Raw genomic sequence first — 17500 nt, 5'->3', positions numbered from 1 at the left:
GTTTTTCATTTTTTTTTCCATAATAGCTTTGTCAAATTTGGACCCAAAAATACAAATTAGGGTTTTATTTTAGTAATGTGATAAGTCCCATTTCTGCTTTTAAGCTACTTCCCATACCCCTTTTCTTCTTCCTAATTTCATTGATAGTAACAATAAAAGATGGAAAGCTCTGGGAGCAATCTCAGTAGTTTTTGTAAATGCTGCGAAGTGGTTCTGGTTTAGATGATACCATAATAAAGGCCCCATAGGTTTGAGGCAGTGCAGTCCTTTGGCAGGAGGTCCTGACAGTGTATTAGTTCAGCTTTCCCTTTGTAACCATTCTGATTCTGCAAGAACGTGTCAATGTGTCGTGGATCTCAGACTAATTAGTTTTGAAATGGAGTTTTGATTGAACTCTTCAAATCGATGCTGCTGCAAAATTTGTTTCTCGGGCTTCCTATTAAAAGCCATCTTAAGGGGCAGTTTTACTACTCTCCCTGTCGTTCAGTCGATACATTTAATAACAACTTACAGGCTATTTTCAATAAAGTGGCGACAGCAAATTAGTAGTTTGAACATGACAAGCCTCCTCTGCAACCTCAGATTCTGAAAATTCAAAGCAATTATTTTTATACAGAGGTATGCTGCAATCATTCAGATTATGGGTATTCTGTAGTAACACGTCTCCTTGGTTGACACAAACAGAATTTTATGACTTTATTTGGATAGGAAGGAAATGCAAATATTAATATTTATTATGACACCAATACATTAATTTGTAAATCCTATTACTCTGTTTTTACATCATGTAGGAAAGTGGGTCTGTGACCCTGCCAACTAGTTCAGGTTCCCTTTTCGCTATGAAATGATTTTGGTAGTCTTCTTTTTTATAAATATTTGTGGATATTAAAAGGAGAATGCCAAAAACAAATAAAGCTTTTCTAATTCTTGCTAACCTGTCCTGTGGAAGTGGAAGTTCAATATTCATTTATGTATTATATCTTGACTCAGTGTGTTGTGCCTTTAAATGGATTTGAAGAATTATGTATATATTTTTTTCTTCACTACTCTTCTGCCTAACACACACACACACTTCCCCCTCCCTTCCCCCCAACCCCATGGCAGATGTTGTGGTCTCATTTGATTGCATAGGAAAACTGCAGTGATACAGCAAACACCCAGAGAGATATGATGACAAATGGGTCCAGATCCCGGTAAATTACTTTCTGCTCAAATCGAAATTTCATTCAGTTTGTTGCTAGCAGAGATGAAGTAATCTAAATTGTGGACTCAGGAGCAGATAGAGGGAAGTTGGAGCAAGCATTTCATTATCGAGAGAGAGAGAAGGTTAGGATGAAAGAGATGAGCAGAGGCAAATCTAAAGTGTTGACACCATGATTGAAAAGGTTAACCCATACACATTATATATCAACCTGGATAGCAGAGAGTTTCTAATGGAAACTCTGCACTGATGGAGGTTTACTGGAGTTTCAATACACTGAGCATGATGTCTTCTTAGATATACAATCAAATCCTCTTAACCCTTTTGATGACTCATATCTCAAGATATGATTAAAGTACAAAAGAGTTCTTCATATAATTTCAAGGACACAATGCATTTAAACTCCAGTCATGAATTGTATCTTTTTTTTTCTTCTGATGAACCCAGTAATCTGATAAAATGTGTGTAGTACAGAATTGTTTTGTATTTGCTTGAGGTGCAAGTCAATATTTTTGATTAAATTCTGTGCATCCCTGTCTCTGAGGTAGGGTGAAGCTTCCGGTTATACAGAAATGTATCTTGCACATTACAGTATGTAAACAAGTTGAAATACGGGGGCAGAAGTCTAAAATAGTTATATAATATCTTGTCATGTTGATGCACAAAAACAATATTCAGAGCCTCTTGTGTATTAAATCATTCATGATCATCACCCTTATTTCAGGTTATTTGGAAATAGTGGTGCTTGCAGCGCTTGTGGACAGTCAATTCCTGCTAGTGAGCTGGTCATGAGGGCACAAGGCAACGTCTATCATCTTAAGGTAGGTCTCTTCTCCTGTCTGTTGACTTTGTTAATAGTACTGCTTCACTGTGTGCTTCTTACATGGTATAACTTCTGCATCCCTCATATATTCCTAAAAGAGCAGGGCAATAATTACTAATAAGAGTGTGTGTTCTAAAACTTCCCATAGTGCATAGCGTTGTCCTCTAATAATCAGTAAAACTCCACTTGAGTAACAGCAGGTAAGACCAACACCATATTTGGTGATACTAGGAACTAAGCAGCTTCAGACCTCATGCTTTACTGATAAATCTCTCAAGAATAACACTTAAACCTGCAGCATTTTTAATTGGCGCCAGTTTCATTTGCTGTGTCTTTCCTTTTCAGTGTTTTACTTGCTCTACCTGCCGGAATCGCCTGGTCCCAGGAGACCGGTTTCACTACATCAATGGCAGTTTATTTTGTGAACATGATAGACCTACAGCTCTCATCAATGGCCATTTGAATTCACTTCAGAGCAATCCACTACTGCCAGACCAGAAGGTGAATACTCAGCAATTACTAATAAGCTTTATTAGAGTTAAATTAAGATCAATTTCTTTTCAACCTAATAGTGGACACTGTTCTCCCTCTTCTTCTCTCCCCCCAAACCACACACACAAAGGGGCCTTTGAATAACTGAATTTAGTTATAAGACTTTTTGGAGGAAATATAAACCCTTAAATATGAAAGTTGTATTAATTGAGTTCAGTTTATTCAGATTTGGGTATTTCTAGCTGTATAGCTATTGAGCTAGTAACGTATAATGGGCTATGGGGAGCAAACCCTAATATAAACTCTCTTGAAGAGAAGCATTTCCTTTTAAAATGTTGAGATTAAGGATTGCAAGGGAGCAGGTTACAGTGGGAGGAAAATTAGATCCTTTAATTATGGTAACAAATGTCTTATGAAGAAAAGGTTCCTGAATTAGTAGAAACTAGGGCACATACCGTTTCAGACTAACATATTACACTTAGTATGTTTCCTAAACTAATATTCAAAAACTGTGGTATCCTTAGAAAAGTAGTCTGAATGTTTTACATGTCATAAAATCAAAGTTTTATTCTCTCATCACTCCATAACACTAACATCTCCAGTAGAGATTGTGTATCCCTGTGCGTGACAGCTCTTGGTCCATAGTTGCAAGTAAATTGAGTATACACATGTAGTAGCAGAGGGAAAAATTTGTATCAACAGTTGTCCTGTAGTTCTAGAACTGGATAGTTTTAGATCTATTTTCATCTCCTTAATAAGTCCTATGGCTATGCAAGTGAGTGCATTTTGATAGTGCTGTGCCTAATTTGTAACAATTACTGTCAACCTTCAGTTAAGAGACTGTTCATTCCACACTGGTCCAGAAAAGAGTGAATGTATGACTCTTGCACATAATTTTATTCACCTCATATTTCATACTGATTATGTATTGATGACATTGATTCATTTACTCTTTACAGCGCCACTTGCATGGATATTAAATCTTATTGACCACAGATGAATTTTAATTTCAGATTGGTGATAGATTTTTCCATCAGCTCTGATAGTATATTTGACTTTTTCATCATTAACCCAGGCAATCACACAGCACTGAGTTATTGCACTGAAACAAAAAGTGCACATTTCAGTTGGTAATTCTTTATAGATTTACAATAGGAACTTCATTAATGTCTGTAAGGATCACAAAAAATAACATTTATCTGCAAACAGGAATTCAGAAGATTAAAAAATAGCTGGGGAAAATGCTAGGCTTCTTATGTATTCTGTAACATACAAAAGAATTTTAAATTACTTATTTCTTTAGTGGGTAAATTTGTACAGGAAAACATGAACTGGTTTCTAATTTTGACCAGTTTTGTGTTGCATCGCTACATTACTATAGACTTGTTTGTCTTTTACTCTGCACAAATGTAACTGAATAATCTTAAGTATATTTCCAGTCTCTTAGAAAGTGAACTGTAATTACATCAAAATATGAACACTTATTTACTTAATTTGTCTATCAGAGTAACTGGATTGAATACTGAGTCTTAATTACTTGTTCTGCATAACTATTTAGGAGTGATGAAGAATATGAGGTCTGTTCAAGGAAGTACAAATGCATGTAAAGATTCATAGATCTATACTACTGTGTATTTTAATGAAACAAATCTATAATACAGACTAGCTAGCAATGAATCTGTTAAATGAACAGTTGCAGAGAACCTATTTCAAAATATAGGTAAAACCATTCATCTTTATATATAGTAGTAAAAAGTTTGCCATTCTGAGAAAATAAGTGCTTTATTCACTAGCCTTGTGTGGAGGTAAAGTTTATTGCAACTTCAGATAGGTGTCTAAATAGTCACTTAGTTTTATCAGTGTCTTGCTATGCTTTAGCAAAACAAAAACGATTTAGTTACAAAAATATCAGTAGACCCAGTGAGGAAAAGAGAAGTAAAACTGGCTTGTGTAGCTTGCAAAATTGCAGCTATCCTGCTAGGAGCTAAATGCAGAGGAAGCATTTAATAAGAACAGGGCCTCATTATCACTATCATTGGCTATTAACTACATTGCTACAGTATATGATGAGGCAGACAGAGGTGTTAAGGAGAAAATTGGAGAGAGAAATCTCACAATTAGTGTATCTTAGGAATAATTTCTTTATACCCACTTTCACAGGGGGAATTGGGGAGTAATGTGAACTTTGAAAACTGAAATCTATGTGAGGAAATGAGCTGGGGTCTGTCTGACTTCTAGTCTTGGAAACTAAAGAGGAAGGTGCCAAAAAAGTAATGTTTCTTTAAAATGCATAAAACAATATAAGAATGTACATATTAGAAGTACTTTCCAGAGAGCTATGTTATGGGCTACTGAGTAAAAACGTACTTCCAATTTGACAGCATTAGCTGAAATAGATACGATACCCAGTATTAAACGTTACAGACCAATCAATCTTCAGGTTTTTTGCTCTTTCCCTAAAGATTATGAGCAAAGTAGAATATAGCACAGCTATTCATAGCTAACTAGCTATTAAGAGGCCAAGGAGAGTTTAATACAAGTATGAGGTTCTTGGTACTGTGACTTATTTTTGTTTTGCACACGTATGAAGCCATATTTGACAACTATGGAGTCAACTTATTACAGTCTTAGTCAATATAGGTCCCAAATGGAAGCTAGAGTTTATACTAGTGATTGGCACAAGTCTGAGTTAAATAGCCCAATTCTACTTAAAAGGTTGCTTTTTTACATAAAAATTACGTGCAATGATATTGACTCTTCCTGCCTTTCACCTTCTTAAGCTATGTTCAAAGGCTTTTAGCTATAACTTTTCATTATTTGCTGTGTATTTTGAAAAAATAAATTCAAGTATTTAAACTGAGTGCTGTTTACAAGCACAATGCAAAGCCCTAGAGTGCCAGGACATAAGGTCGTGGGTGCCACATTATTTAAAGGAGGGGGTGCTGTCCACTGCAGAGAACATAGTCTGCACCTAATTCACTATTTCTGGAAGTCATAGTGTTGTTGTTTTTTTACTAGTTCTTGTTTGTTACAGCATTTCCATTTTCCAAAAAGTGGTGTAAGTTTTTTCCACCCATGGGCAATGTTTGGCGTGTTCACTTATGTTCAGCTCCTAAACTTTTAAATAAAGTATGAGTTAGATTACGTCTTGCTATTCTATTTCTTGGAAAAGATCTTTTTTAAAAAAAGAAAATCTTCATTTACATATCACTCAACAATTCCCTTGTAGTTACATAATTGGTGTTGTCTGTGTCCGTAGTAGAGGCTATTTGATGCTCATTTATTAAATATGCTTGCTGGCTGCTCTCTAATCTTTGTTCTGGACAGACAAATTACCTTTCTCACACTGAGCTTCAGCTCTCGGGAATTAAACCTCCAAGCTTCCTCCACTTTAATTAGCTTGAAAGTGGGGGGTTGCAGTTACTACTAGACCTCAGGCTTTTAGTAACTTGAAGGGTGAAAAGAACTTCCTGGGAAGCTCAAAATGTCATTTAAAAACCATAAAAATCTAATATATATTATTTCATTTTGGTAATTGCCAACAGATTGTATTTGAAGACTCTGGATGATCATTTGTACTTTATCTATGAAAGTTAGATTTCTCTGGAGCTAGGCACTTTTAATTATCACAATTCATTAACACATCAGTGTGGAAGACCGTTTGACTTCATATATTAAAATGTTTATGTAACATTAACTAACATCGCAGATGAGGAATTTTTAAAAGGAGGGGGGAAATCCCCAAATATCTATATTTAGCTCTTGTGCTATGCAGCATATTAACCAAAGCTGCCTTGGGAGGATATTGGCTGTATTTCTTACTTTCTTCACACGGTATTTCTTCCAATTATAAGATCATATTACTAGCTTCTTCAAAGGCCAGGCATACCATTTCATTTCTTTCAATAGGGGCCCAGAAAAACACCTTTTTTCACTGTACGATTTCCAACCTGAAACTTTCTGAAAGTACACTTATTGTTACTGTCTCCAAGTTTAAAAACTGCAGGAAATGTTTGTATTAGTTCTTCAGCATTTGAACATTAGTGGCATGAATGACTAGGGTAGAAAGCCTTAATCAAGTCGCAGTTGGAAAGTGATCTGATAAAAGAGATTCATGAATAAAAGAGAAGACACAAGCAGTTATGTTAGTTTCATATCTCAAATTTAGCTTATTAGCTAAGATGCCCATTTTTTTTATTTCTTACAGGTCTGCTAAAAGGTCAGAGTAATGCAGAATGCGTGCCTTCATCTCAAATTTTGTTCATCACAGATGGATCCCATGTCTCCAGTAGACACGTCACCTTTGTAGCTAGCATCAATGCCAGCTCCATGCCATTGCACCTTCTTTATTCTTGATTGCCCTTCCTACATTTATTGGTGTATTAAAATGACTGAATATGAACATTAAGGACTCCATGAACCTGGGCTAATGGGAGACTGTAGAGAAAATGAAAAAAGATCCACCGGAGGACATCTTTGGGGGCGGGGGTGGGGAAAATGTCTAAGGAAGCTGATTAAAAGCAGCATTTGAATCTGCGTTCTACACTCGTTAACAATTAGCAGGGCACTGGCCAGAGTTTGTACCCAGTGTTTTACCTTAACAACATTCTATTTGCTCTTTGTATATTTAAGTGTTGTAAGGAAACGTGTTTCAATCAAACTGAACATGAGATAAAGGAAAGATGTGGCTTTTGTGATAGAATATCACAAACACTTTTATTGTCTCTCTCTGTAAAATACAATGTATGTATGCATGTAAGTGTTTTTGTCCCCTACTGTTGCTACTTCCCATGGCGCCAAAAAAAAAAAAGGCAGGCTCATAGCAGCTACTGTGTAGAAATTTTCACCTACTTCTAATTTGCTGAATGAAGAAAAATCTTTTATTTGTGATATTTTCAGAGACATTTGCTCTAGTACGGTGTATTTAAATAATAAAAACTTAAAACAAAAACACTTTATTGACTTTGGGTTTTAAAAGCTTTGCTTTGTTATACCACATTCTAAACTTTATGTAGCAGTTGCTTTAATTGTAAATAACTTTAAATCTAGTTTTCTTCTTACAGTTTTATGCCAATAAGGCATTTGTCAAACTACTTAATCCTGTCACTTTTGGCAGAGGTGCAGAGCAATGCTCCAAAACTTTTTTGTTCAGAATATTAATTCTGATAACAGCAAGCCTATCCTTACAGTTCAGCCATGTTGCAATGAATCTTGGTATGTACAAAAGTAACCACGGTCTTCCTTCATCCAGTCCTCCTTCAGAAGGGAACACACATACATACATATATATAAAAAATGTTATAGGAAAAACTCGCAACAAAGGGGTATGTGTTCTCTGACCCAATTCTTGAATTGGGTATTCCTATAAGGAGGTTTAGTAGTACCTCTGAATCTTGGCTATAGGAGAATAAATCACACTGAACAGTGGTGGTCTTGAGGGAAGAAAATGCCCTTTCCTGGCCTTTTTGGTACTAACGTGATCTTAAATGTGATCTGTTCTTGATGATTTATTATTAATTATTATTTTTTATTTTATTTTTAGTTTGAAAGAGAAGTAGGATTTCACCTAGTTTTTCCTTGAAATGCTAATTGGCTAACTATAGGGCATTCAGAAAAAACATTCCATGCTCTTGCTAGATGTGGGAAAAAATTATATTATGAACCTATGGACATAAGCTGTATGCCTTATACAGGGGAACAATGTTAAGTAGGCCTGGGAGATGCCTCTACTGTATTGCAACATTGTTAAACATTAGCAAAAGTCGAACAAGCTTGAAGTATATAATATTTTCTATTCACATTTTTAATTGTGCTTTTAAAAAGGTATTTATTCATTCATCTTGCCTAGTTACAGAGCAGCCATGACACATTAAGTGTTTCTGGTCATGCTGATGGGAGACTTAACCTTAAGTCCAGCTTTTTGTGTATCTAAACAACCAACAGCAAGCTTCTCTTTGCATCCTACTTCCTGGAACTTCTTTATATACAAAGTCTGCTAAATATCTGCTTTTAACACTTCAATGATTGGAAAAATAAGACATTTCTTTGGGGGAGGAGAGACTGGTTTACCATATACTGTCAGGCACAAAAAACAAATGCGTGAGTGCATGAAGTGTGTGGCATTAAAAATTCTCTTATGGATAGTTTTCATGGCTTTGTTTTTAAAACATAATTACAGATTTTTAAGATGCTTCTCAGCTTTTTTTGATCCAGCATTAAATCTTTAGGTAGAGTTCTGCAAATTGTGCTGCTTTAATTTTTTTGCAAAGATGCTTTGAGACATACGAATATAGAATTCAAGTATTAGTGAGACTGTAGACATCTTTTATATTCTATCATTATAAGCACTCATGGTAGAGTGTTTAAATTGAACATGTACAGCTTTTTAGTTGTCCAATAACCTAGAAATGCTAAGAAGATGGTTAATAACTTAGTATGGCATTTAGTGATGTAGAGGTTGAAGTTCATTAAAGGCTTTAAATAAACTATTATATGACCGGTTTGTAAAGCACAGCTACCTATTTAATAGCAAGCTTTAAAAGCATTTCGTAAGTTGCAGACCTATAAGATTACAAATGTCACTCATGTTAGCATAATCCACATGCAAGTGGTGAAGCCTTTGCTTTGATGTGCTAAATTGGAGGAGGACTAATGGAGCTATGAATATACAATGGAACATATTTAAGTAGTATTCTTACTTTAGGTAAAACACTTTCTTGAAACCAGAGGCATTTCAAACAATAAAAATGGGCTTTAATGGGGATGCTAGGTGTGGATAGAAGGCTCCTGGAACCACTTAGATTTGTCCTTATGTGAGAAATAACTTGTGCTATTTTTTTTTTTCCCTCTTAAGGAGGTCTATAAGGAAAAACATGTACTTGTTCACCTTTTACCACATGTGTTTACTGCACTGATTCTGTGAAATATATGCTATTTGGTGTTCTGAAAAGCCATACAAATACAGTGTCATTTAGTAAGAGCTCCCACGCTTTCAAAGATGAATGCTGTTTTAAAAAATGAAAATTACTAATCTGAAATCATAGTGAACTGATAAAATGTTCTGTTTATATTGCATAAATGTCTCAATCATATAAATTGTCACTCTTATTAATGAAACAATTTTGTAAAAAGATTGCTCCCTAAAAGGGTTTAATGTTTTTACCTATCCAGCTGTCTAGTTATGAGGTTTACTCATCCCAGCAGGCTCTGGGACATTAAGCCTTTCCAAACCAAATTCTGTTTGCCACAAGATACAGTCTTTCCAGTCTTTCATGATTTATCTTTAAATATTTAAACAGGTTATGTAGTATCTTATGAAATATAAAATGAGGCTGTCGCACCAGAATGAAGCCTCTGAAATTAAGTCACATATTAAGAATATTAACCACATTGAGTTTGTCTCCTGTTTGCCTTATTAGTTAACACTGATAAAATTTGCATCAACTAATTTTAGGTTGAATTTTAATTTGTTTTTAGTATTTAAATGCCAATATAGTATGAGTTCATATCCCTTGCTATTATGATTTAAAAAATTAGTTTCAAATTATATTACTCTCTCCTGCCCAAGAATTATATATCAGAGTCTGGCAAACAGCCATATGCCATTATTCCAAACAGCTCTATTGGAGGGAGGGGAAGGAGAAAGTCAGTGGAAGCCACAATCTTTAATTTTAAGTACTAACCTGCTTTAGTGTGGCATTATCTCTAAGTGGTTGTGTTCTTGGACTGACCTCGTTACCAGAAACTATAAAGCAGGAAGTTCTAGATAGCCAGTGCTACTGCTTGTTGCTTTGGTTCCAGGTGTATGTCTCTTGTCAGTCCAGCTAAGCCACAGAAAAGCTTATTGTAATTAAGTAGCAATTTGTTTCCATGAAACTGCAATTAAAGTATGACTGAGCAGCCATTTTAGATTGGCAGTGCTTTGAATGCATGTTAAACAGTGAGCAGCTCTCATTTTCTCTCTGTAGAGTCTGAGCTCTGAATAACAGTGAAGTATAACATGCTCACCTATGTCCCTTGTCAAGTTAAAAGAATCCGAGTCCTCACTGAAGCACTCTGATCTCATTGTGAACATGCTGAGAGCAATGACAAGTCAGGGCTGATCTTTGGAAGTTGAACTTAAACTTTAGGTACTGTAAGTTGCATTATTATGTTCTGTTCTTGTATAAGCAAGGATGTGTACATTTCCTACAGGGAATGTTTTCAACTTCAGATTGATTCTGTTGAGAATGAACTGCAAGTAGGGGGAGGGTCAAGCCAATAATGTACTAGAGGTCCTGACTTGTTAGAGCTGTGTAAACAGGGTTACTGTATCTCCATAATTGCAACTAATAAAAGGCTAGAACAAAATGCAAATTGTGTTTATAAATTGTTTTAATGAACCCAGAAATTTATTTAGAATGGTCATTATTTGCACACTTCTACAACAGGCAAGGCTGATTTAAGTGACCAAGATACCATCTTTTTTTGTCCACACCCCTCTGTTCCCTTGCTAGCCTTAAACTGTAGTGTTCCCAGGAAACCACACAGTCAGATTATCAAAACCTATTGGCAAAGGTACTAAATGCTGGGCTCTACCTATTTACTAGTAGGTGGACTTTAAAAATGAGATGCAAAGTTTTTGGTACAAAAAGGTTTTTAATTTGTAAGAACTCCAAAGAGGAATGAACTTTATAGCTATTAATTACATTTCAGAACCATCACTACATTGGTTCCTGTGCTTGTGGCAATGACATCACAACCGCGATGTGCATCAGGTGAGAGCCATTTTATGCTAAGCCACATTTTTTCGCTGTCTCAAAAATGTTCCTTGCAGGGCTGAAATTTAGGCTTTGATCCTACGTTGTGATCCACAAGGGCAGATTACTGCACCCAGGCAGGCCGCCACTGAAACTAATATGACTCTGTGTGGGCACAGCAATCCACCTGCATGGACCACAAGGCAGTTCTGGGGTCTTAGCCTCTGCCCAGCAGTGAATTTTTTGGAAGATGTTAAAAAATAATCGGTTGGACTGAGTAATAAGTACGGAGTATTTTTTTTTTCCATGTGTATATCTTAGTTAATGATAAAACTAAATGTTTAAAAACTAACCTAAGTTCTCAGATGTGCCTTTGAACTACCAGAGGGAATGTGGGCTAATGGACACAGGGTCCAAGACTGGCATGCAGTACACATACGTCCTATTCCAGCACAGCCACTGACCTGCTGTGGGTATGCCTACACTGCACCAGGGTGCAAGCTGCCAGCCCATGGTTGAGCTAGCATCCTAAAAAATCACAGCCCAGCTGTTGAGGTTCTGGTGGCAGCTTGGGCTCTGAAGCCCCGCCTGGCTCTGGTTTCTACCCTGAGTCTCTGCCAGAGCTGCAATGGCCACACTGCTATTTTCAGCATGCTAGTGTGAGCCAAGCTAGTGCAGGTCTGTCTACCCAGGCCGGGAGGCTCACTCCTCGCTGCAGTGTAGACATACCCTGTGTGACCTTGGCCTAATTGTTACGCCTTTCTGTGCCCCTGTTTCCTCTTCTAACCTTTATATGTGTCTGTACAGCATCTAGCACAACCGGGCCCTGATCTCTCTTGGGGCCTCTAAGTGTTACTATAATACAAATAATAATCTGAAGAAATTTGGTGATTGGAAAATGCTTTACAGGCCATGCCTGATACCTATTCATTTTTTCTGTTACTGAGATTCCACTAAGGACCCCATCTTTGCAATAATTTAAAAAATGTGAGTTGTCCTGTTAATGGGTCAACTCAAGTGAGACAAGTTACTCATGTGCTTAAATATCTGCCCGATATTTCAGATGAGCTCATAGAATCATAGAATATCAAGGTTGGAAGGGACCTCAGGAGGTCATCTAGTCCAACCCCTGCTCATCTACCATCTAAGCACCAGAATTAGTGGTGAGACTTTCCAAAGCGCTCAGTACATTGGGTGCTGAGTTGTTTTGAAAAAGCTGGTTATATATGTTACAAGGGCAGTGGCTGGGTGCTGAGCACTTCTGAAAATCTGGCATTTAAGTTCTTCTGACATCCACCCGTTCAAACACTGCTCTGTCTGGCCCTGACGCCATTCTCAAGTATTTATAACCTTATTTATCTGAGAACCAAATTGCTTAACACTTGTCAGGCACTTGTCCTCATTGAGGAATGAGTTCACGGTGAGTTTGAAAAGTCACAACCATCTTTTCTGAGTTATCTAAAAGTGCAAAAAAAGTATCTTACTTTTACTTTTTGTATGAGACACTTTTTCCCACCACCCACTTAGCCCAAAAAATGGTTCAATTTGTTTTGTGGAAACATTCCTTCACAATGTAACATGAGGCTTGATACTAAATGTGAGAAATTTTCAGCTCTGAAGGAATAGTTTTGGGACAGTTATCAAGGAGTGAAAATAGTGTCAAATGGAATAGCTCTACCGAGAGTGGGCCCCAAGCCTGCAAATCTGTCCAGAAGTAATGGTCAGTAGTGCCAGTGAATTAAATGGCCCCTACTCACCTAAGTAAAAAGTTACTCACATGCGTAGGAATGCAGGCTAAGGCCTGATGTGTACAGAAGATGTAATGCCTTGCACCCTGGCAGCGTAATAATGAAGGCCCAATCCTATGTGTTGTGCTGTGCTTGCCCTCTGCGGCAAAGGAAGAGGAGGATGCTCAGCAACTCACAACAGGCACTCAGGATTGGGTTCAAAGCATACAGCCCAGATGCCTCAGGCGCAGAGGTAGCTAATGATTGTTTCCAATTTTGTTAAAATGCCTTTTAAAGTATATTTTTGCCTCTTTGGGGATCTTATAAGAAAGCTTTTTGCTAAAAACTTCTGCAGTTGACCGTAATATCTCATGATGACCATCGGCTATGCTGAACGCATGCCAGTTGTTTTGCAGGTCTCATACTCAGTCTTGAAAGACAAGAGATTGTCCTGTGTTTTAAGGAAAACTTGATTGCTTAAAGAAAAATAAATGAACAAGACTGATATTAACTTTACACCCATCCTCCGTTTCTTTAAGGAACAGTGGATAAATGTCCATTAGACAAATGCATTAAAAAAAACCACCAGCCAGCAACTAATAGTAAATGGCATGTTACACTGTCTTTATGTGCTGTAAAACACTTTGCTGTTATTGAAAACAAAGGGACATTGATGTTAAAAATTAAAAAAAACAACCTCTTTAAAAATAAATAAGACACACTGAAGTCCAACAATCCCAAAGGAAAGAACTGAGAGCCATCACACATGTATAACGAACTGTTCACTTAGGCAATTATATAAGCAATATTGGTACTTTAATACAAACTACTAAAAGACTTCAGGTTCTTACAATAAAGAATATCCTCCGAGTTACTCAACTTAATATATCAAAGCAGTTTTTGACCCTACAGCAATCATTCTGAAGGTGTAGCTGGTATATTTGTGCTTATGTCGTAATTTAAAATGATTATTCTCGCTTCATCAGTCAGTCTTTTAAGATGGCTTGAAAAAAAACCATATTACAAATGAGCTACTATTCTTATTCGTTGTTTTAAGAAGGATAGGCACTGAAGTATTCAAATGGAACAGATTATACCTTTAATTACATCCAAACAGGATGCTGAGCTGATTTTTCTATTTTCCGTTTAATTGCTGTAGTTCAAAAAGATATTGAAAAATGTTAGATGAATTAGCTAACCATAACCTTATGGTGTTGTGTTTACTAAAGATCCTAGTACAACAACAAAAATCTCCAGCAAACCAAAAATGAATTTTAAGGGAAAAATTCTGCTCTCTTTTCAAAACATGTTTCACTAAAACATCATTTTTGACCAGAATAGTGTTAGAAAGATTGCGTTATGAGTGTTCTTTATTCCCTGCAAGCAACCTTAGCAACTACTGTATTACTTGTTTGTACAGCACCCAGCCTGTTAGGGCTCAGCGCCTGATTGGGACCTCTATGAGCTACTGTAATGGGGAGCAAAGCCATGTTAGTTCTCAAAGCTGATAATCAATGTGTAGTTCATGGACATTTTTGCAGCTCTACAGCCTCTTTTTAGGTTGTGTTTGAACTCATATGCTCCTATATAGAGAATAATGAAAGCAAACACAATTTATCACTTCTTAAACTAAATATATTGCCATTTTGTTTGCATGTGCATGTAACTAGATCACTCACCATAGATATTTAGAATATGTGCTACGACATTACAGCCAGCGATAAATCCTACAAGCTTACTGTATACGTGTTATTTGCTGCAACATTAAGCTCAGTAAGAATTTTATATGTACTGTGTACCAAAACTAAATATAGTGCAGAATTGATGCACAGCTGTAAACAAGAACATAACTTCCCTAGTCAACACAGTGACGTTGGCAGCTTGTGTGGCAATGCGTTTGTAAACAGCTGACGCTAAACCACAATGACATTTTTTTATAATGATGTTTTTCAAAAGCGTTCTTTAATGGCTGTACAGTATGACACACTACTATGGTAAAGAGGCACAATGGGATGTGTTGTGCATTGGTGTTTTTGTCGGAAATTGCCCTTGTACAGAGGTTTTACAGCAGTGCCGTGGGTTCAGACAGCGATGACGCAGGCTCGCCCCATGTAAATGGTATTTTGTGGGTTATCTTAGTTCGTTACTTTCAATTGGGCTAAGGCTTTGCTACCCATTCGTTGTGCTGATACTGTGCATAGTAAAGCTCAAGCTGTGGCCTTAAATACTCAACGCTTTTGCAAGACCATGACACTAGTAGGTTTTAGCCATTGAGATGTTGGCAGGTCTGAAAAGGGGATATGTTACAGCCTTGCCAGCACTTCACAGGTAATGTGGGGAGATCCAGTGTGTAATTAAAATAGCAGGAGCAAGAGTTGGACACAACTTTTATTGAAGTGCAGGGAAAAGACGCATTGGGCCAGATGTATTAATCCTGTAATAACTTGAAATATAATCAGTACATTGCTGCAGGGATGGGGCAGTAGAAAGGGAGGCATCCGGTTTAAGTTTACAGGCTTTCCCAGTTCATTAAAAAGTGAATCAATCAGGCAGACAAACAGGCTTGATTTCCAAAGGGCCAGGAATTCTAAATGGGGTTTTGGATGTTCTAAGCCTTGCAGATGGTATTTTCTTCACCTGGAGGGTGGTGTAACTCAGCAGCCATCTATTTGTGTAGGTGATTGTGTTTCACCCTGCTAGAGCAATTAAAATGTTTTAGAAATACAAAGCGAGAAAAAGTGATGCTGGCTAGATTTTGAACCCTGAAAAGATAGGAGGAGGCAGTGCTGAGGGCTATATAGAGGTAATACAAATACACATTTTAAAAAAAGTTTTGTTTTATATTTTCTAGAGTGGTGATTTTGCCAGGAGGCAGATGGGCAGAATGACTCTGCCTACAGGACCACTGACATGGTAATTAGCTCATTACTGTTAATTTTTGCCAGTCTGGACAGATGAGCAACATATTTTCAAAATGGAAGAAAATTAAAAAATTAGAAATAATATATCTGGAGCTGGCAGTTCCTGAGACCCTTTGATGAATATGGTGCTTTTATACAGAACAAGGAACATCCTCCTACAGTTAGTTTGCTCACACCCACAGGCATTCAGAGGTTTAGGACAGCATGCCCTAATATTTAAATAGGATTCATTACTTTTTAATTACTGCTCAGTACAGTCACTAAAGAGTACAATAGGACTCAGTCAGAACCCATGTTTGTTCAAAATGTTGTGCTATGATTGCTCTACAGTAGATGGAAGGTTATTTAATCAATGGGCTGAAGTTCCCATGAGAAATAATATCACAGTTGCAATCACACAGTCAACTAAGAGCACTGATATAAAATTATTTCCTCCTGTCTACATTGATATGACTATATTATAAGCATGAGTAAGGTCTGATGTTCATATTTAGAGTGGACGAACGCTGGGCAATTTCAGCCTCAAACTTAGAAGTGGTGATTTCAATGTGATTTGACAGTTCTTTAGCTGGGCATTATATCCCTTTCTGGACATTCTCTCCACAATGAGAGTCTAAATATTCCTCAGCCCTCTTTAACTGCTGATAAGGTACAGCGCAGCATATTATTGTGCTCATTAGGGGCTGGATTCTGCCGCCATTCTACATGTTGAGGAGTCGTACTAGTAGTAGTACCTTATGCTGTGAGTTGTCCCAATGAGTTCAGTAGGTTTACTCATGGGCTAAGGTACCATTCAAAGAGAATAAGGGCAGCGGAGTTGGGCCCTATCTTTTCTGATGTGCTTGCGCTTTAAAAAAGTGTTTAAATCGACCAAACTATTTATAACTACTCTGGCCATAAAGAGGAAAACACAGTATTAGTTATTAGCATTTCTTTTCCATTTTCTTCAAGGCAAAACTTTGGCTGGACCATATGTTAATCCCACTCAACCATATTACTTCGGACTAGCAAAAGCCCTTTTGGAATATACTTATCCAGCTCCATGAACTCCTTTGGTAGAAGAGCTGCATTATATACCCATCTACATTAAACTGCAATTAGAAAGCCTGTTTAAACTCTAATAAACAAACAAAATCCCCACAGAAATTAAGGCTGAAATTTAATCTGGTTGAATCCAATTCTTTTTCCTGTGTTCTGTAGGGTTTTCCAACCAATATCCTATGGGCTGCAATTCATGGCTACAAGCTAGAAGACAGGATGTTTTGCTTTTAATTTTGAATTTCTTGGCTTGTGTTGATTTCAGCTAGATCCTTAAACTTATTGTTTTTCTGTTTGTAAACTTCCTCTTCTTTTTTTTTTTTTAAATGTCACTTTACCCCATCCCTCTAGGTCCTGGCTACTCTGGGGAAATTTTCTAACTGGTTTTAAAACTGGGTCAGCTAACACTTTAAAACCAGTCAGAGCTGTAGCATCCGCCTGGTGTGGGGCAGTTTAAAGTGGCCTGCTCTGTTTGTGCTGAATCAGTTCCAGTACAGTAAAAATGGGGCTGGCTGCCTTAAGCCACAGAAAACGAGCTATACACATGGCTCTGGCTGCTT

General features: G+C 37.1%; 1 protein-coding gene across 1 annotated transcript in view; it reads left to right on the top strand.

The window, feature by feature from the left end:
* Positions 1 to 7467, top strand: part of LMO4 (LIM domain only 4) — a 15899-nt gene extending 8432 nt beyond the window's left edge. The window contains exons 3-5 of the mRNA XM_073357155.1: positions 1926 to 2022; positions 2370 to 2525; positions 6724 to 7467. Of these exons, the coding sequence (XP_073213256.1) occupies positions 1926 to 2022; positions 2370 to 2525; positions 6724 to 6732 (262 nt within the window). The 3' untranslated portion in view covers positions 6733 to 7467. The remainder of the gene's footprint in view (positions 1 to 1925; positions 2023 to 2369; positions 2526 to 6723) is intronic.
* Positions 7468 to 17500: the final 10033 nt, after the last annotated feature.

This window comes from Lepidochelys kempii, chromosome 8, assembly GCF_965140265.1.
Source record: "Lepidochelys kempii isolate rLepKem1 chromosome 8, rLepKem1.hap2, whole genome shotgun sequence".
Lineage (NCBI taxonomy): Eukaryota > Metazoa > Chordata > Testudines > Cheloniidae > Lepidochelys > Lepidochelys kempii.
The sequence above is the reverse complement of the archived record's forward strand: the minus strand, read 5'-3'. Positions and strand labels throughout refer to the sequence as shown.